Below are 21161 nucleotides of genomic sequence, written 5' to 3'. Positions count from 1 at the left end.
ACAAGGAAAATAATGCAACTGATTTATTTATTCACATGTTTGTTTTTTTTAGCCATCCCCTGCCACAGCTAAGGTAGGAAGGATGTCAGGCAACTTGGCCTCGCTCTTTTTTTTTTCCCAAAGATTTTATCTATCCATATGAGAGAGTGTGCAAGAGCAGGGAGAGAGGGGGAGAGGGAGAAGCAGATTCTCTACTGAGCATGAAACGCAGGGCTTGATCCCAGGACCCCGAGTTCATGACCTGAGCCGGAGTCACTTAACCGACTGAACCACCCAAGCGCCCCGGCCTTGCTCTTTTTGAATCAACCTCATCCACCTCTGCAGAGCTCAACAGGTGCTCTACTATATGCTCTCCATTCCTATTATTCTTCAGCCAGTCAACACCTTACACCTGCTCTGGTCAGCTCTGGACTCACCCAATTTGCTAATTACTCTTCTATTTCTTTCTATTCTACCCATTCCCACTCCTTAAGTTAAAGGAAACCACCATCTTTCTTGTTCCTTCTCTGGGTCATCTAATTATGCCTCTTTACTCCCTCAAATGATCTCTAGGTATACTTCCTTTAGTTTGACCAGGCCCTAATGCACTCCTCTTACCTTCTTAGATCTCATCAACACTGTGCTAGATGATGCTTTCCAGAAAAGAGGAAGTGGCCTAAATCAATCTACGTTCCTAGGACCTGGATCCAACCCTTAGCTGTGCTTTTGGGGAATCAAGGGAGGATATAACCACAGCTGGCAGCAGCTGAGGATGGGCTGGGGGATGGGGACTAGGATAACTGACTCTTATAAAACACTCTGCACTTAACTTCACAGCACTAATCATAATTATCCTTACATCTGTGTGTGATTAGTATCTGTCTCTTCCTACGTGCACTCCCCATCAGACTAAAAGGTAAGAGCTATGTCTCTTGATCATTATTAACATACCTACACCCTACAAAATTACTTCCTTGGTTTAAAAACTGCCCATTCTAACTCAGTTACTCTAACCCTATCAGATAAAAACAAATTTACGTCTTGACAAAGCTTTGAAATAAAGTAGTATTTCTTCCATTTCTGTAAAAGCTAATAATAAAAACTGACATTGCTTGAACTGCTACATGGGTCAGGCACCATTCTAAGATTTTTACATGAATTCTCATTTAATCTTCATGACAAACCTATGAAGTAGGTACTATGATTATTCCCATTTTACAGATGAGGCCTTTTGAGGCACAGAAAGGTTATATAATTCACCCAAAGTTATATAGATGAGTGGCAGAAATGGGATTCAAGCCCAAGAAGCCTAGCCTAAAAGCCCACTCTATTAATCCCTACAGTACCTCTCACTGAAGAGAACACCATATTCCTCAATACCAGTGAATTGAGCCAAATAAAATAAAAGATATGAAGAAATGCTATAAAGAAAAACCCAGACTTAGACACACAAGTTGCCAGTTGTACAAGACAATTCAAAGAAACTGCTACTATGAAGCATTTATTTAAAACAAATTGGTTTTATTTAAAACAATTGTCAAAAACCGCATTTTTCTTTCCAATTGACGTATACAGAGACTAAAACCCAGGATATTCTCATGTTAAAAACATTTTCTTCTGCCACCAGATCCCTGTTTTATAAAAAGACAGAGTCTATTTTTGTCTGCCAAGGAAAGCCCAATTACCAAACTGGAACCTACAGAACTAGGTATGTGTTGCCTGGGTTTTCCCGTAGAGGCAGCAAGAACGTGTAAAGACTGCCACCATGCCCATGGCTTTGTCTTTCCAGTTCTCCCACCATTAAATGTGGGAAAATCATACATATCAGAAGTTTGAATGTATCCTACAAGCTTTTCTTCTATATTAAAAATTACCAGAATTCAATGCAAGGCATATGACAGGGAAGACAGATCACAGGGAAGGAGCAAGGAGAACAACTCAAATCATTAAATGTCTGCCCACCAGATGCTTCTAAGTTCGAAGCACTGCATGGCCGGCTTCTGAGGCAACCACAGGACCTTAGGAGTCCGTGACTACTCCAGTTTATGATGTTTCACAGATGCACCATGGAATAAAAAGGTCCTGAGTAGTGTATTATTAGAAAAGGAATATTTAACTCACCTTCCATTGCTCCTCTGGAAGCAGGTTCACGACCACCAGATCCCCATTCAAGGCTCTATTACGAGCAACAACCCCATCGATAAAAATGTCTCGATCACCATCCTAGGTTGGAGAGAGAACATAGTCAGCATACCAAGACCTGGAATCAAAAATTACTTCCTTGGTTTAAAAACTGTAGACTCTACAATCTGTCCACTGACTTAACAAGAACACTAAGAGGGAAATCAGTCTCTTTGGGACTAAACAGAAATGGGGATGAACACACAAAAGCAGGTTAACAGAATGTTAAAGAAATTTCAAAAACATAAGAGAAGATCTCCTACAGGCAGACCAAAAACAAACAAAAATACATAAAGCAAAAAAACTGAAACTACGTGTTTTCATAACTGAAATGAGAAAGAAGTTATCCTTTCTTGTTTTAAATAAAATAAAGCATGATGATACCTTTTCTACGCTAATTTTTTTCTAAGTATCAGAGAAGGGTAAAACATAGAAGGTTTGCAAGAAAACAGAAGAACAACAAATATAATTCCCTAAGAAAACCAACTGAGGACAGGAGCAACAACCAGCTCCAGGATTTGAGTTCTCTAAAGAAGAAACCAGCAAAATCATAATCCTCCCACTGAGAAAATGACAGAGAAAGCAAAGCTTTTATGGAGACCTAGATAGAAGGCAAAGAAGAAAAGGAAAGGGACATGTGATTCATGAAGCATTCTCACACTCCTTCACTCTCTGACTGAGGAGCAGGGTGAACTCCCTACCATGAACACTAGGCATGGACACCTTCATCCTCAATCACATGCTTACAAATAACCCACGTTAGGGACAGTGTGGTCTCAGGATCCTTGGGGTCACAGGAAGACCAGGAGTGCCTGAATGCGGCAGAGTTCCCAGGCATTGTAGTGGGGAAGCGGCTGTAATCAGTGAGCCCAGGAGTGGGCTCTCAGCTCAGGGGTGCCATAAACCGCAAAGCACAGCACAGCTGGGCGACCCCTCCCAGAGCATGGGCCCAGCAAGCAGCAGAATCCCCAGAAGACGCCCCCAGGAGGGGCGGCATGTTTGTGAGCTGCAGGAGTCTGCAGGGTTTGGAGACTCTAAATGGGGTCGTGTGCCTGAGATAGAAACGCTCAGTCACAGGCTGGGTAAGCATGGAGTACCGACAGAGACCAGGGAGTGACTGACTTCTTTTCCCTGCGGGCACCCTGAGGAGTGGGGCCCAAGGGCCGGAGATTGGCAGGCTGCCATTTTCATTCCAGATTACTTAGCCTGGCCCCCTGGCAAGGGCAGTGCAATTCTGCCCTGGGCAAAGACACCTGAGAAACAGCGCAACAGGCCCCTCCCCCAGAAGATCAGCAAGAACACAGGCTAAGACCAAGTTTACCAACCATGGAGAACAGCAAGACTCCAATGCTAGAGGAAAATAGTATACAGAATTCATGTTTTTCCCCCATGATTCTTTACTCTTTCAATTTTAACTTTTTTCTCTTTCCTTTTTCTTTTTTTTTTTTTTAAGATTTTATTTATTTATTTGACAGAGAGAGAGAGCACAAGCAGGGGGAGCGGCAGGCAGAGGGAGAGGGAGAAGCAGACTCGCCGCTGAGCAGGGAGCCCAATGCAGCACTCAATCCCAGGGCCCTGGGATCATGACCTGAACCGAAGGCAGACACCCCACCAACTGAGCCACCCAGGTATCCCTCTCTTTCCTTTTTCAGTGAATTTCTTATTTTATCAACTCCTTTTTCAAAATCTTTTTTAATTTCCATTTTTACATTTATATTCTATCCTTTTATTTATTTTTGTATATATGTAAGTTTTTCTTTCTTTACAACTTTGGGGTACAGTTTCTTCTAACAAACAGACCAAAATACACCCAGAATCTAGTGTATGGCTCTGTTCTCTTCACCTGTCTGATCATATTCTCTCTTTCTTTTTTCTTTTTGTTAATGTCTTTAATTGTCATCTTTATAGTTACATTCTATCCTTTCACTGTATTTATTTATTTTTGTATGTATATAAGTTTTTCTTTCTTTACAATTTTGAGATGTAGTTTCTTCTAACAAACCAACCAGAATACACTCAGGATATAGTGTATTGCTCTGTTCTGTTCACCTGTTTATATATACATTTTTTTTGGTCTTTTAATTTTCATTTTTACAATTACATTCTATCCTTTCATTGTATTTAATTTTATTTTGTACATATATAAGTTTTTCTTTCTTTAAAATTTTGGGATCTAGTTTTCTAACAAACAGACCAAAATACACACAGGATCCGGTGTATTGCTCTGTTTTTTTTCCACCTGTCTGATTATATGCTTTTTTTTTTTTTTTAATTTTTTTTCAGTTTCAGGTCCCTTCTGATTTGTTTAGTGTATACTTCTCTGGGGTCGTTGTTTCCATTTTAGTATTTTGTTCTCTTATTCATCTATTCTTCTCTGAACAGAATGACAAGACAGGAAAAACCATGTTGGAACTAGAGTTCAGAATAACGATCATAAAATACTAACTGGGCTTGAAAAAAGCATAGAGGACACTAGAGAATCCCTTTCTGGAGGAATAAAAGAACTAAAATCTAATCAAGTCAAAATAAAAAAGGTATTAATGAGATGCAATCAAAAATGGAGGCTCTAACTGCTAGGATAAATGAGGCAGAAGAGAGAGCTAGTGATATAGAACACCAAATGATGGAGAATAAGGAAGCTGAGAAAAAGAGAGATAAACAACTACTGGATCATGAGGGGAGAATTCAAGAGATAAGTAATACCATAAAGTGGAACAATATGAGAATAACTGGGGTCCCAGAAGAAGAGGAAAGAGAGAGAGGGGCAGAAGGTATATTGAAGCAAATTACAGCACAGAACTTCCCTAATCTGGGGAAGGAAATAGGCATCAAAATCCAAGAGGCACAGAGAACCCCCCCTCAAAATCAATAAAAATAGGTGAACACCCTGATATATAATAGTGAAACTTACAAATCTCAGAGACAAAGAGATAATCCTGAAAGCAGCTCGGGACAAGAGGTCTGTAACCTACAAGGGTAGAAACATTAGACTGGCAGCAGACCTATCCATGGAGACCGGGCAGGCCAGAAAGGATTGGCATGATATCTTCAGGGTGCTAAACAAGAAAAATATGCAGCCAACAATACTTTATCCAGCTAGGATGTCATTCAAAATATAAGGAGTGATAAAAAGCTTTCAGGACAAACAGAAACTAAAAGAATTTGCAAACACCAAACGAGCCCTACAAAAAATATCAAAAGGGGTCCTCTAAGCAAAGAGAGAGCCCCAAAGTAGTAACACAGACCAGAAAGGAACAGAGACAATATACAGTAACAGTCACCTTACAGGCAATACAATGGTACTAAATTAATATCTTTCAATAGTTACCCTGAACATAAATGGGCTAGATGCCCCAATCAAAAGACACAGTGTATCAGATTGGATAAAAAAGCAAGATCCATCGATATGCTGTCTGCAAGAGACTCATTTTAGATCCAAAGATGCCTCCAGATTTAAAGTGATGGGGTGGAAAACCATTTATCATGCTAATGGACCTCAAAAGAAAGCTGGGGTGGCAATCCTTATATCAGACAAATTAGATTTTAAACCAAAGACTGTAATAAGAGATAAGGAAGGACACTATATCATAATTAAAGGGTCTATCCAACAAGAAGATCTAATAATTGTACATTTTTATGCCCCTAACATGAGAGCAGCCAATTATATAAGCCAATTAATAACAAAATCAAAGAAACACATTGATAATAGTACAAAAATAGTAGAGGACTTTAACACCCCCTTCACTGCAATGGACAGATCATTGAGGCAGAACATCAGCAAGGAAATAAGAGCTTTGAATGACACACTGGACCAGATGGACTTCACAGATATATCCAGAACAACAAAGCAACAGAATACACATTCTTCTCAAGTGCATATGGAAAGTGTTCATTTTTCTTAAAAGAAGTAATAGCAAACAGGCTTAGAAAACCACCACTCAAAATTTTCTAGCTAGAGACACTTGGTATAGATAAGACTTAACACTCAACAGATTAAAGGTGATTACTGTACAATTCAGTTAAAATTAAAATTAGCATTCCAAATTCACCAAACCTGCCCCACCAGCACCAAAAATGGGACATTAGACACTCAGCATTTTTTATTGTTTCCAATTACAAACCATGAGAGATCTTTCAGAACAGTTTTTCTGTTCAATTTCCAACCTAACCATGGGCTAACAGCTGTGGCCCGGCACACACTGCCAAACCTGACCCGCCCTAGTCCCTGAGGTACCACTACCGTGTTAGCCACAAAGACAGAATCACTGCAGTTGACCTCATGTTGAGCTTCTCAGAGAAATAAGGAAGAGGCAACCACTAAACAGAACGTGAACAACTACAGGGTGGCACATGGTCATCAGTCGCTGCCTTCTGCAATTTATGTAGCAATAGAGTCTCTCCAACTTCCCCAGAATGAAGAGAGCTGTTTGGAAGTCATCCCAACCCATGATCACTGGTCAAAACACATGGAATAAAATATCTCTCTCATAAGCAGGTACACCACCCCCAGACAGCTCAGAGATTTTAAGACGGTAAGATACCGCTATTGTCACATTCCCGTCCGAAGAAATCAAGAAAGGCAGGGCCAAGTTGAACCTCAGATGATACACAAATCTCCAGGTATTATTGCGTCACTGCTCAGCTCTTACTGGATTCATTCAGAAGCCCGTACCTATTGCAGAATCTCTTATTTTGAAGACCATAAACTTGGGAACAACTCAATATTAAAAGTTCGAATCATCCCACTTAACTACTTTTAAAGGCTAAAGAGTTCAGCTCTTTATTTGAATGTCAAAGACTAGCTCTACCCGCCAAAAAGAATAGAAAAAAAGGAAAATGGATAATGAACCACCCTGGAGGAAATATAATGGGATCTGGGGGTAATCTAACTAAATACTTAGGAGGCTTTCAAGCAGGGAGGACAACCCAAGAGCATTCTCTATCAATGGAATAGCTCCCTTTGGACAAAATAAATTCCACAGATGTTCAAAGGGTACCTCCCATGACAAGATGCACAAAAAAAGTTATAAAACTTCTTGCATCAACGTAATTCAGAATGGAGCCTGTACTTTTTGTAAAAAGCCAAGTTTCTATAGCCAGTCCATTTCTCCTCTTTATCCTATCCCCAAACAGGAGAAAAAGGCATCTCAATAATATCAATTTATCTTGGTTTGCTTGAAAGTCACATGGTTTTATTCTAACTCTATCTTACTTTTACTGAGAACCTCAGGAGACCAGCAGGTACATATATAAGTGACTTCTCCCATGTATTTTGGCTTTGTCAAAAGAAAATAAAAATCAACTTTCTATCAGCTGAAATTATAATGAACCTAAGTCAGCATTCCCCAAAACAAAGTACTTTTTTAATAACAAAGAAAGTGATGATGAATTCACTGTTCTTAGCCTACTGACGTAAATAGTATTTTAACATAGCAAATGACATTGTATAAATTCACAACTGTTTTTAGAGTAAGAACCCAAATAATCATATCTAGTCTATTTTTGTCTCCCCAAAAACTTTATAATTTATAATTCAGAATTTTAAAATTGTAAGGAACGTTAGACAATCTAATCCATCGCTAGTTTTACAAATAAGTAAACTTTTCAATTTCCTATTGTCAGAGGAAAGGCTACATCTTCTTTTCTAACAATTCCTGTTTTTACTCTCCCTGCTAAAGCAGGGGACAGGTAACATTCAGGCCCTGGTTCTATTATTCTACTCCTAGTCCACCAGTGAGCATTTTTCCAGTTCATACCAGTTCACACGTGACATGGAGATTAGCTACATATACTCATAAATCCAGACCAGTGGTGGTTGTGGAATTTATCTACATATAACTTAGTGCCTCTACTATCTCCTTCCTCAAGGCTTTCTAGAATGCCTCTAAACACTGAAACTCACCAAAAAACCCACAAAACTAGAATGTAGGATTGTTCCAGTATCTACAACCAAAATTTACAACTGGGCCTTGATAGAGCTTTTATAGTCAGTTCTTAGTTACTTAGAGGTGAATCCTTTAGCATTTTTTCTCCCTCTGAGACAATATTACGACTCCATTAGTGGCCAAATAGAATAAGGGGCATAAAAATAAGCCAGTCCTAATATCACAACTGTCTAAAAGATTCTTAATAGGACATGACAGGAATATAATTTCAAGTAGGAGAACAACTTGGGCTTTTGAAACATCGGTAACTTGCTTCTTAACTTCCTTTAACAAGCCGAAATAAACTGTGGCAACACATCATTTGCACCTATAAATAAGATGAATTTAACTTATAGGAACCTAATTAGGCCTAGAGGACCTTTGCTCTGGCCCTTCTCCAGTCACACTCCTCCCCATAGGTGAAGAGTTCTCGGGACCAAATGGATGTGCATCCCTGGGGTAATCAGACCCAAGCCCACTTCCAAGCCATACACAGGCATCTTCCCAGGTCTGTCTGCCTGGAGGCAGACCGCAGTCACTGGCGGCACCCACTGGACTTGACAGGTGGCTAAAGGGCAGGTATTTCTAAGGCATGTGGACAGAACTTGGACATGTGGGGTAAGATGCTCACACAGGTACATGCAAGGGCCCTCACTGAGCTGGGGCGGGGGGGCATGGTGGAGACATCAAAGAGGGGACAGGGAGCCAGGACTGACAAGGGAAGAGGGGCAGGCCAGAGGCAGACCCTCTCCATGCGGCCACACTTCAGGATGGAGCTCCAAGGAGTCTACATTTGAACCCAGGTACACAGAGGTATATTTAACAGGAAATATATTTTATTTGTCATGAACGTATTTTATCTAACAGTTTGTTAGTTTGATTTATAACTTCTAAATATTTAATATAAAGTACGTGTGCCTCCATTTGTACTCTTGTCTTAGGCCCCACACTTGTCAGGAACCAGCCTACCAGGGATCCAACTTAGGGAAATTCAATACTGTGTACTCAGGGAAGAAAACAAGCAAGCAGTCCAATTTTCAAAATGCTCTATTAGTTCCCTTAACATTCCAGTCAATGACAGCAAACTTCAGTGTACACAGGAGATGGGAGGCTTGTAATGTGCTCAGCTCCCAGGTGTCTCTCAGGATGAACTCCTTACTCCACTGGCTATGATTTTCATGCTTAAAAACCCATGTTTTTCATACACTGGGTCTCTATTATAATTGAGCTCCCTCAACTGGTATGCCAATGAAGAAACAGTTATTCTTTCTAAAGTAGAGAAAATGCTAGTTATGCTGGACTTCCCTGAGAGATTATCTGTCTCATATTACTAAGAGATTTTCCTGGGTAATTTTTACGATCACTGAACGTGATTTTTGCCTTATGAGCAAAGTCGGGAATCGAACACCATGTAAACTGTGCTTCCACAGAATGATGAACCTGCTCCTGCAGCTAAGTCACTGCCTCAAAGCTGACCCTCAGTTGTACAAAGTACCAGGGTCAGAATATATAGCATGGTCCGTCAATGGAGCAGAACAGGATTCAGAGAGAACAAGGTGACACATCAGTGATAGTTTTTATCTAATTCACTAGGTAAGATACAACTTGAGATACAAATGTGAATCCTTGACTTCTGTAGGGCAAGGGGAAAAAAAGAACTAAACTGAGCTTGAGACTAGGCCTTAAGGTTACTGGAACACCACTACCACCTGGGAAGCACATGACTGAACTTGTATTCTCACTAAACTTGCCATTTAACATCATGAAATATGTTAACTGAAATATATGTATGTATTCCATTTCCTCATCAATAAGCTCAAGTTTATTCCTATACTCTCTTCCACTGTTAAAGCACCTATAATTCTACAGCTATCCTATTTACGGCAGTCTGGTAAAGTCACATCAGGAATTTGAGAATATTGCCCTCCTAGCTTTGCACAATCGAGCCTTATCCAGAGACCTCCTGCTAACTATATGTCAGAGCGAACTTCCCTGAACAGCAGAGAGCCTGGTAAAATGACATGCACAGAAGAAAGGATATAAAGACCCAACGGTGAAGAGCCCTGTACCAAGTCCTATCACCCGCAGAAAAGTGAGAAAGTGAGAAACTCTGACCAAAAGAAAAAAGCATTACACTTTTTTCTTTTGGACAAATTTGCAGATTAGCTCATGCAGTAGATCGAAAGTAGATAGCAGGGCGCCTGGGTGGCTCAGTTGGTTAAGCGACTGCCTTCGGCTCAGGTCATGATCCTGGAGTCCCGGGATCGAGTCCCGCATCGGGCTCCCTGCTCGGCAGGGAGTCTGCTTCTCCCTCTGACCCTCCTCCCTCTCGTGCTCTCTCTCATTCTCTCTCTCGCAAATAAAAAAAAAAGAAAGTAGATAGCATATTTGTTTGGGAAAGATTAACTTAAATCAGTGGAAAAACCCATAAATCCCTTTCAGCTATAAACCAAGGGCGTCCAGCTCCAAGAACTGGTGGGTGTCTGTGTGGGCTCAGCTCCCGGCCACAGCCCTACTAACAACTAGTAACAAATACCATCCCCTCCACTTGCAGTGAGAGTGTAAGACGGACAGAAGGGGCTGTTAGCCAAAGGCAAATTTTGCTTATTTAAATTTGAAACAAATCCTTGCCCATCCTCGATTTTACTACTCTGCTTTTTAGTTAGAATATATGATTTCACTTTCAGAGCACATCTAAAAAATTAAATGTGACATTAAGTTTATTATAAAGTTATTGAACTTACCGGGGAAGGAATGAAGGCTTCATGAAACTTCTTTGGATTAATTCTCAATACACCCTTTAAAATAAAAAAATAAAATCTGTGAAAATTTAACTAGTTATCTACCTAGAAGCTTTCCATACATATGTTATTCTCCAATAAAAAGTTTTGGAATTAATTAACAGCTCAATCTAGAAAACAATTTAGGCCTAGGAGAACTACTCATTAAATGCATGAAACATGATTTCTACTGATGTCTGCAACACAGGGTTCCATCAATAACTGAAAGCCCACACTGGCACCTGGCTGTGAACAGGCAGAGGTGAAAAGGAACAGAGCTTGGCATGGAGTGGGAAAGCAGCAGCTACTGGGATTTTATGTGCCCCCGTATGCTAGGCTTCACATTGAAACCTTTACTTTAAGACAAGATTATATGGGGATTACGTTTCACTACATAATGGCCTTTTTTATTCACTGAGACCTTTCTACGCTTGCTTGTTTCCGTGACAATTTTCAAAGTGATACAGGTTGATTTCCAACCTGCATACTTAACCTTGAGAGACCAGATGCATATTTTTTTACTCCGGCCCTTCTGCAGAGCTGAATGAGTCAACAATTCAAAATGGTCCAGAACCACCTCTTAATGTAAATGGGAATCCTGGCTCCGACAGCCAGGCCACCCAGTCTGCCTTCAACTTCATGTTATTCCAGCACCAAATCAGGGTCTGCTTCTATTTACGCACAGGGGTGCAGGTGGGGGCCGTCTTCAACAACAGTTGAGTATTTTAGGCTCTTGCAGGAAGCTGTAACCCTCCCAAGGTTCCAGCTGCATTTGAAGGCCACTGGAACACATGGAGAGAGGCAGTTATTTTCCTAAGAGCCAGACTCAAAGGGTGGCTTGAGAAAGTGTTTTAAGTAACATTTTCCCCCTAAAATGTTGAAAGACTCAAAGATACATTAATTAATAAAATAGGTGAGGGCATAAAATAAAAAATAGTTCTCCCCTTCACTGGTGCACCATGTATGCTTAAATTACAAATGTCCACGCAACAGCTTATACTATTGTTAACATCCCAAGTAGACTTAATTCAAAATTTACTGAATACTATATTCAAGACCCTGAGACAATGTGGAGAGAGATGATGACCAAGCTCAGCCCTTGTTTATGAAGTAAAATATGAAGGATGCTGTAAGTGAGGATACAGCTGACTTTCAACTGGGGGCACTAGGAAAGGCTCCACAGACAGCGTCTGACCTGGTCCTTGTGGAGGGGAAAAACTTGCCGATAAATCAGAAGGGAAATACAGGCAAAGAACACCATGTAAACAAGAGCGCTTAAGAGGGCAAATACTCTCCTCCCATCATGCTGTAACTCTGCTTAGGGTAAGAGATAGAAGGGGCGGGAGACAAGGCTGGCAAAGCTCTCCGAGGCCAGACCCTTTTCATGAATGTCACTGTAATTTCACTTCTAGAACAGCTGTTTTTCTGTTGGGGGGAGGGAGACAAAGGCTTATTACATTTATCCTAAACTTTCACCCACTCATTCAACAAAATTTCTTGAAGACTCACATGGCAGGCACTATGCTAAGTGATGGGGACACAATGGAAAGTAATAATAGTCTGCCCTCACAGAGCATAGTGTCTAGTGAAGGGAAGACACTCCAAATAAATCAAGTCCATTCACTCGTTAGATTTTTTAAAAATTCATTTTCTCATTCCAGGCATTGCTTTCTGACCTAAGGTTTGTTTTGGTTTTCCCCCTCAATTGCTATTCTTCTATCATGCCTTCCAGTTCAGTGAATGATTACAACCTCTATACCACAGTATAGAGATAAGAATGCCTTCTGCTCTCAAAGGACCTTTAAGTACAGAGCATGTAGAGAGTCTAACGCTGGGCTCAAAGGAAAGAGCTTGCTCAGGGCTCTGTCTAGGCTCTATTTAAAAGAATAGATATTAAAGATTCTACTCTTGATCCTCTATCCCAAACATCCTGATATATAAAAGCATACAGGGAAAGACAGAAGTCTTGTTCAAGAAAAACATTTGCAGTTTGAGTGGAGCATACTCTTAGGAAATGGACCTCAAGAATAGACTCCCTTGGGAGTGCAAATCGTACTGAGGAAAAAGAAACTCTAACAGAATTCCACAGAAGACCAGAGTCCACCCCACAGCCTGATGAAAGAAGCTGTCAGTAAAGCATGTCAAGAAATGGTCTTTTTTTTTTTTTAACACAACATAATGGGTTTATATTTAATTTTTAGTACTTCTCATCATGGAGATGTTACTAAGTTAATACAAAGGTTTGTTTTTTTTTTAACATTAAATCTCTTCTCCATTTCAATGTCAATATATTTTTTTACATTAAATTACATATTGTCTCCATCTTAACATTAGATATTTTTCTTACCCCCCCCAAGAAATAAAAATTTTATTTGACTGACTGTATTTGATATCTAAGTACAATATTAAGTTGGGAGTTAACAAACAAAAATCTAATAAAAATATGGAGAAAAGACTCCTCAGTGATGGAGGAACTGGCAGTTTCCTAGGATTCTGGGCAAGGGTTTTCTTCTTCCTATTTCATGCGCTTTGAGAATTCCGAGAAATTATGAAATAATATGTAAATTTCAGTCATCTGACTTCTCTTTCCTCTAACTAGCATATATGAATTATAGACTGCTTTTTCATTGCATTATTTGTTGTGAAGAAAACTTTTTTTTTTCCCATTTAACAAATATTAATTTGTTCCCATTTACAGGGAGACAAGAATGTGAAAATACCCTATTTCTTGGGAACCTTTCGACATTAAAGCTCAGTTTTTAACCTCAATAACAGAAAGGTTTTCCAGGCAAGGTTTGATAGCGAAGGCCCATCAGAGTCACATTTGTCCATTCCTCTTTCGTGCATATACCCCAAAACAAGCGCAAATGCCTGTAATGCTGAGAGCCACACCTAACAAGAGAGCGACTGCATCTCCAGCTTCTACTGCTTCAACAACAGGCAGCACCAGAAGCAGTGAGATGAGGACCAAGAGCAACTGTGTTGAAACTGAGGTCATGATGTTGGGATCTTCAGGTATCTTGATCTTGAAGGCTGAAGGTTTCAAAAAAAGGATTTATGTATAATTCTACCTGGTTTGAAAGAGCCACTTCCTGCAGTTCCGGACAGCTGAGGCTAAGAGGTTCCATGTGACAGAGCCTTCCTGGAAGCAGCCAGTAGAGGAATGGTCTACCATTCCAAACTACCAAGAAATGGTCTTTTAACTAAAAGAGCATTTTAGTTAAAGGAGCATTCCAGCAAGATTTTGTCTTACTCACCTGCAAAATCCAGGACTTCCATTTCCACATTTTTATGACAATCACCTAATCTACTCCAATCCCTCATCGCTCATCTTCCTCCTCAACCCTTTCCTAGGCCTGGAACTTGATCAGTAAGGCTCCTACAGGCTCCAGCCTCTCTCTGAACGCTCCTGTGCTCCTTGACTTAACTGAAACCTGGTTGTCCCCTTGATTTGATCACTTCCCTTGAAGTGCTCTCAAAGGGAGTCTATTTTATCTCCCCTATCCCATGTGTCTCAGGGACCAGAAGAAGAAGGTTCCCCCAGGCTGCCCCATTGTAACTTAAAAATATTTTTTTTCCTCCATTCTTGATCAAAATCTAGATCCTCTGAAGATCATGTCATTAGCTCCTGCTATACCTCCTCAGTGCTTTCACTTCAAACCTTTCCACTAATGTTTTGACTCGTGGCTCAGTGTCTTCCTCTGCATCGCCATTCCTATAAACACTCATGGAGCTTTGCATCCACATGGTTGACCAGACAACCCTAGCCGGCCACTCCAGCCACCTTTTCCTCCACCCACCCTAACCACTATCCCCCATGTTCACTGCTGTCTCCTGGCACCATTGCTAATGATACCAACTCCAAACATGAAAACTCAAATATCACACTTTCCGATCACAGTCTTCTATCCTTCCATCTCACTTTAGGTAAAAACCCCACTTCAACAATTCTTTGTCTGCACTAAGACTTCCAACCCATGGACCTGACCACATTTTGTCCCCACACTATGTTTAGTCACTTCCTTGGCCACTTAGTTGCCATGGCCTGTCATTACCTCCTGCCCTTGCAAACCCTGAGTCTTGGGCCACTCTCCCTCTTCTATTCAACTAGCAAGCCCTCACTCTCAGTTAACCCCAACTATCTGCCTTCTCCACGCTCACACCCAAGGAGCTGAATGTTACTGTAGAAAAATACCACACAACGGGGCTAATAAGCCTAACTTGGCCATCACAAACATGTTTTATTTGGCTTACAGGATGTTTGAGAATACTTAAAGCAAAGGAATTTGACACATAAATATGTATTTCCACATTTTCTTTAAAAACCAGCTAACCCTCCATGGCAGCAACCACCTGAATTGAATAACAAACGTTTCTCTTATAGCAATAAAAAAAAATCTCAAATAACACTTATATAAGTATACTACACGTTACACGCTGTTTTAAGAGCTTTATATCCATCAACTAATTTAACCCTCAAATCAATCCTATGAGGTAGGTACTACTGTTCTCCCTTTTACCAATGAGAACACCGAGGTGCTGAGAGGTGCCCACCTGTGCACCACATTCAAGCCCAGCAGTCTGGTCCCAGAGTCCTCGCTCGTAACTGCCTCGACTGCCTCTGCTTGCCACAGTCATCACCAGGGCCTCTTTGCTCATTTATGCCATCTGCTCCCTTCCCCCAGCACCCCAGCACCACCTTCCAGGCCGCTGTCTTCCCTGTCTCGGTTAATGGCAACATCATCCATCTAGTGGCTTGACTCAAAACTTAGGAGTCCTGCTTTATTCCTCCCTTTGCCTCACCTTCACATTTAAGCCATCAGCTTCCTGCCAGTTCCGGCTCCACTGCCGTCCGTTCCCCACCATATTCCCTGCCACCACCCTTCTCTCCTTGCCCCGTTTACTCTAATGGCCTTCCACATTCTCACCCAGCTTCCACTTGAGTCTATTCACCTCACAACTGCCAGAGAGATGTTTTTAAAGCATAAAATACATCATGCCCTCTCCCTACTGAAGCTTTTCAGTTTTAATAAAATCCAACTCTCCAACACAGCCTTGCTGTGGCGGCTGCCTGACTCTCCAGCTTATTCCCGTATCGTAATTCCCTTTGCTCACTATGTCCAACAGCTCCCTTCATGTTCCTCAAAAACACCAAGCTTTTTTTCTGCCTGCCATTCTTCCACTAGCTGGTCTCTCTGCCTATGATGTTCTTTGCCTAATTCTCCTGAGAACTGACTCATTTTCACCCTTCAGATCTCAGCTCAGAAATCACCTGCTCAGAGCAGCTAACCACCCCATGTAAAGTGGCTCTCTCTAATTCTTCATTTTTCATCTTTCCTACTTCCCTAGCAGCACTCAGCACATGCTGTAATTCCCTCTTTATGTCTTTGGTTGTGTTTGCTCGTCTCCCCCAGTGAATCACCTATCTCACTCACTGGTATATGCCTGGCACTTAGTAGACAGTCAAGAAACATGAGCTAATTAACGAATGCTACAGAGCTGAAGCTCTCCCACCAGCCCTGCCAGTAATTTTATGAAGATCATCTGTGCCTTCCGAATGGCTGGGCAGTCCACTGTAATGTCACCTCTATTCTTCTCTTTAATTCATACCCAAATGTTCTCGAGCTGATTTCAGTCTTAACAAATGGTGACGGTCCTAGAAACTAACCCATCCTATCCTATCTTCCTGGACTAGGAATTCTTGTAAGGTCCAATAACAACTTTACACCAATATTCTATTTTAGGGGGAACTCTGATATCATGCCTCAGGTGCTCTGAGGGATCAACCTGAGCCATCTTCAGCCAAAGCATCACCTGAGATCAGGAAACCAGCCAATTCTACCATCATACCCATGTTACTCTGGTCATCACCCCAAACCTGAGTCCCCTCCAGGCCTATCCCATACTTTCATTTTTTCCAACACCTCCTATAACAACCTCCTATACTGCATCTATGGAGAAAGGATGTATGTATGATGTGAGAACTTGTTTACAAAAAAAAATTTTTTTTCAAAATTACATGTACATGATCATGTGTTACTGCTGGTCCGTTCAAACACAGGAAAGAGATTCCTTTGGTCACTATGGATTCCTCATTCCCACATAGGGCAAAACACCAATGAAATGTCAAATTATTGTTCAAAGTACTGAAAACAAAATAAAAGTATTATTCTACTCTTATTTTTAAAATATCTCCTTAATATCTCTCAATAAAAGTTTCTTCTCTGGATGGGGAGAAAAAAAGGGATGTCACAATATACTTAAATTTGAATATAAAAGTTAACAAATACTTTCAAGTGTATCTAATAAGTTTACTTTTCTACAACAACATCTAAATAGCTTTTCTTGTCTAGCTTTTTATCTTACCCATCAAAGCCTGAACACATAAAGTTCATATCAGAAAGCAGATGGACTCTGTTTCCCTGCCTATGAAAATCTTATTTACAGTGTTGTATATTTCACACGGTGACCTCATATCTGGAACCCATTCCTCTCCCCATCTGCAAAGAACAACTGTTCTCATCTGTGGGGGGAGGCTCTGGCTGCAGAGTCTCATGATGTCACAAGCCAGGAGGAATCACTTACAAACTCCTGGGAAAGAGAGTTGTTATATTGATCAACTTTTTGTTTTGTTTTAATACCAGCAAAGAGTTGGTTCAAAAGTAAAAATTAATAGGAAGGAGCAAAAACTGTATCACTCCAGAATATTTTCCTCATCCTATCTCTATAAATTCTATAACCAAAATTATAAGCAATTTTTCTTCCAAGTTACAACAGAGTTTCCCTCACCCTTCTTCAAAAGACAGTACCCTGATCCTTTATTCACTCAGTAAATAAATATTTATTCAATATAAACTTATTACATATCAATCAAATGTCACACACTGGGCTAATTTGTGGGAATAAGATACAACCCTCCCCACAAGAATGTGAATGATCTATTTGAGGAAACATAAATACCAAGAAATGGTAATAAGTTTAGAATAAAGGATAAACAACGAAGTCAGATTCAAGAAAATAGTCATGGCCAATTCTAATTGGAGAATTAAAATAAGGCTTCTCAAAGGGGTAACATTTAGGTAGGGACTTAAAGTTCAAGCACAATTACATCAAGATAATGGAAGAAAACATTCCAAGCACTAGGAACAGTGTGTACAGAGTCATGGAAAAAGCAAAGAGCAGAGTTTTTACAGGAAAGGTCTTAAAGATCAGGGTGACTAGAGCAGCATGTACCTGAAGAAGAGTGGCAGGAAATGAAAATGGGAAAAGCACAAAGGGTCCTCATACATGAAACAAGATGAAGGCCAAGAAACTTCTGGATAAAATGGAGTTCAGTAAGTGGATTGAAGGATAAAGAGCAAATGAACGGATTAATGAAGGGACAAATGTCCAAATGCAGCTTCAACTGTCCTAAGAGAGGCCTTGTCAAAGAAATCCAAGAGAAGTTAAAAAAAAAAGGGGGGGGTGGCTAATGGTACCTCTAAAATCAGAAAGATCAACTCGTTTGTTAAAAAGTTTTCCATTCGGGCGCCTGGGTGGCTCAGTTGGTTAAGCGACTGCCTTCGGCTCAGGTCGTGATCCTGGAGTCCCAGGATCGAGTCCTGCATCAGGCTCCCTGCTCGGCGGGGAGCCTGATTCTCCCTCTGACCCTCCCCCCTCTCATGTGCTCTCTCATTCTCTCTCTCTCAAATAAATAAATAAAATCTTTAAAAAAAGTTTTCCATTCAAGAGTCAATAAAAATACTAATGCAAAAAGACATGAGCACCCCATGTTCACTGCATCATTATTTATAATAGACAAGTTATGAAAACAACCTAAATGTCCACTGAAGGAGGAATGGATAAAGAAATTGTGGTATACATACACATACACACACACACACACACACACAAAATGGAATATTACTCAGCAAAAAAAAAAAAGGGGGGATGATATCTTGCCATTTGTGACCACATGGATGGACCTCAAAGACATTATGCTATGTGAAACAGGTCAAACAGAGAAAGACAAATACTGTTGGGTCTCTTATATGTGGAATCTTAAAAAACAAAACAAAAAAACCCTCAGAGATAGACTGGTGGTTGCCAGAGGAGGCGGGGATACAGGGCAAAGGCAGAGGGTAGATGAAGGGGGTCAAAAGGTTACAATCAAACAAAAAAAAGAATCTACATTAATCATATGTGCACTTGACCACAGGTAAATACAAAAAGGTGATTAAAAAGGAAAAGAAGATGACAGTATCTGTTCACTGGCTGGATCTTAAGCCAAAACAAATATAGAAGCTGGGCTCTCAGAATGAGAGAAATGAGAGAATGTGTTCAGAATGGAACACAACCAACATTTTCAAGTAAGCCAGGTAACACATGGCAATGCCTCTAAATACCAATCCAATAATTATAAAATACACTTAATTCAAAGAATATGTGCCCCTACCTCACTCTCCATCTCATCATCACCTACTTCCTGCCTCATATTTCATGCCTAAGGAGACCAAAGCTGCCTTACTCCACACTGTTTCACAAGTCACGTTTTCATCGGTGCTACAACTCTCTACCTCCTTCTCACACACATATCACTCATGTAATAGGGACCAACTAGTCATCCTTCAATATCCACCAAGAAGTCACCTCCTCCAGGCTCCCAGTTTCCCCCACCACCCTCCCATACAGCCTGCTAACACTTTTATTTGAGCACTTACTGTTTATCCCCAAATCATCCATTCACATGACTGCCTGCCCGCACTGGGCTGGGAGCTCAAAGAACAGAAAACTGGTCCCATCCGCCTTCGTCTCGAGAGCATCCAGGCATGGATGCTCCCAACCATGAACTGTTCCCGGCTCACAGTAGATGCTCAACAAACTTTTGCTGAGCCAAACCACTGACCTAGCTTGTAAAAGTATTCTGTAAACTATAAAGCACTCAACAAATATTGTCTGGTGCTGTTTAGTGGTTCCTTTTCAAGCCTAGTCTCCATCATTTAGCATCCACGTGCTCCAGGCAAACTGAACTCTCAATGCTCCTTACAGCCAAACCCTATTGCCCACTTCTGTCTTAGTAGCACACATTGGTCTCTCCATCTGTAAAGCTCTGTCTCTTACCTTCACTTGTTCCAACTGTGCCAATTCATGGCCTGGTCCAAATATATCCCTTCCAATAAAACATTCCTAGACAAAAAAACACAAAAAACTCCTAGACCACCCTAACTTTAAGTAATGGCTCCTTCCTCTCAAATCTCAGAGCACTTGGTCTGTCTGTCTTGTGCCGCTTACCACCCCGAACTGCACTGTAGGTGTAGAAGTGGGAAGTCCTGTGCCTGCTCTCACATCATGTCCCTCAAGCACACAATATAGAACAATAAACAGTTTAATGAGCAATAGATTACTTCTGATTCCACGTAGTCAAGGAATAGCCGCCTCTTATGTTTTAAGCACCTGGATAAGTGTTCCTCTCTTCAAGCCGTCTGAGACATCCTCCTTGGACATGTAGGTTTCAAATATGCTCTTTTTCTTCCCTCGTATGGACTTGTTCTTTGACTTTTTGTCACCTGGCGAAGCACCAACACCATGTGGGCCAACCACAGAGGACACACCTAGAAACATGAGGCAGCAATCAACTCTTTCCTCAACCAAACATCTCTGTATTTTTAAACTGGAGACATTTTACCTTTTTTTTTTTAATGTAGAAAGACTAATAAAAGAATGAAATGCTCGGATAATGATTTCAAAGAGTCACAAAAAGGAAAGAATGAGTAAGGAAACATGAATAAAATGTACAGAGATGAGACTTAAGTTTTAAATCAGCACCACAACGTGCACAGAACATAATCTGAATAATGGGTTCAATATGCTTTGCTGTTTATAGACACAAACTTTTTAAAATAGGAATTACTAAAAGATTGTCTCTTTTCTGGAGGAAACCAAACAGCTAGACTCAATATAACAATACATTAAGACAACAAGAAACCACACTTAATTCTAGAATAAATAACATGGAAGAATAACAGGTCACCAAAAGAACTATAGTGTCCCTCAGCCCTAAGATCCGCCCTGCGCCTCCATTCCACTGTTACTTCATTTCAGGTCTCCAGTTGCTAGAATAGACTCCATTTTCCTTTTGCTACCTCTGGGGGTCCCCAGGGGCCGGAGGTTCAGCCTGCAGTCAGGATGGCTCATTACTGGTTCCAAAGTCGCCTCTTCTCTCCAGATCCAGAGGGGGCCTCCACTGCTCAGCTCAGAGTTCTTCCGGCCTTGTGTAGCTTAGTCGTCACTAGCTGAAATCAAAGAGAGATAAGTGACT

At 40.8% G+C, this 21161-nt stretch overlaps 2 protein-coding genes across 7 annotated transcripts in view; both read right to left on the bottom strand.

The window, feature by feature from the left end:
- Positions 1-21161, bottom strand: part of DIS3L2 (DIS3 like 3'-5' exoribonuclease 2) — a 353809-nt gene that overhangs the window by 277794 nt on the left and 54854 nt on the right. For 5 of the 6 annotated variants that reach the window (XR_010410345.1, XM_064587245.1, XM_064587243.1 and 2 more), the window contains 4 exons: positions 20986-21135; positions 20297-20454; positions 10829-10882; positions 2101-2202 (listed from right to left, as the gene is read on the bottom strand). Coding sequence is in view for 5 of the 6 variants with exons in the window: in XM_064587245.1 (XP_064443315.1) it covers positions 2101-2202; positions 10829-10882; positions 20297-20454; positions 20986-21037 (366 nt within the window). In the remaining variant the exon portion in view is untranslated. The remainder of the gene's footprint in view (positions 1-2100; positions 2203-10828; positions 10883-20296; positions 20455-20985; positions 21136-21161) is intronic. The other variant, XM_064587247.1, reaches the window with a different exon arrangement.
- Positions 13189-15522, bottom strand: LOC123838730 (small integral membrane protein 30-like). The gene has a single exon (XM_054505953.2). It carries the CDS (start codon positions 13860-13862, stop codon positions 13683-13685), a length of 180 nt encoding a protein of 59 aa, XP_054361928.1. The 5' UTR covers positions 13863-15522; the 3' UTR covers positions 13189-13682.

The sequence above is a fragment of the Mirounga angustirostris genome, unplaced genomic scaffold, assembly GCF_029215605.1.
Source record: "Mirounga angustirostris isolate CCGP_5_RB_7025 unplaced genomic scaffold, mMirAng1.0.hap1 SCAF_3, whole genome shotgun sequence".
Classification (NCBI taxonomy): domain Eukaryota; kingdom Metazoa; phylum Chordata; class Mammalia; order Carnivora; family Phocidae; genus Mirounga; species Mirounga angustirostris.
Note: the sequence above shows the minus strand (reverse complement) of the source record. Positions and strands in the feature narration are given on the sequence as shown.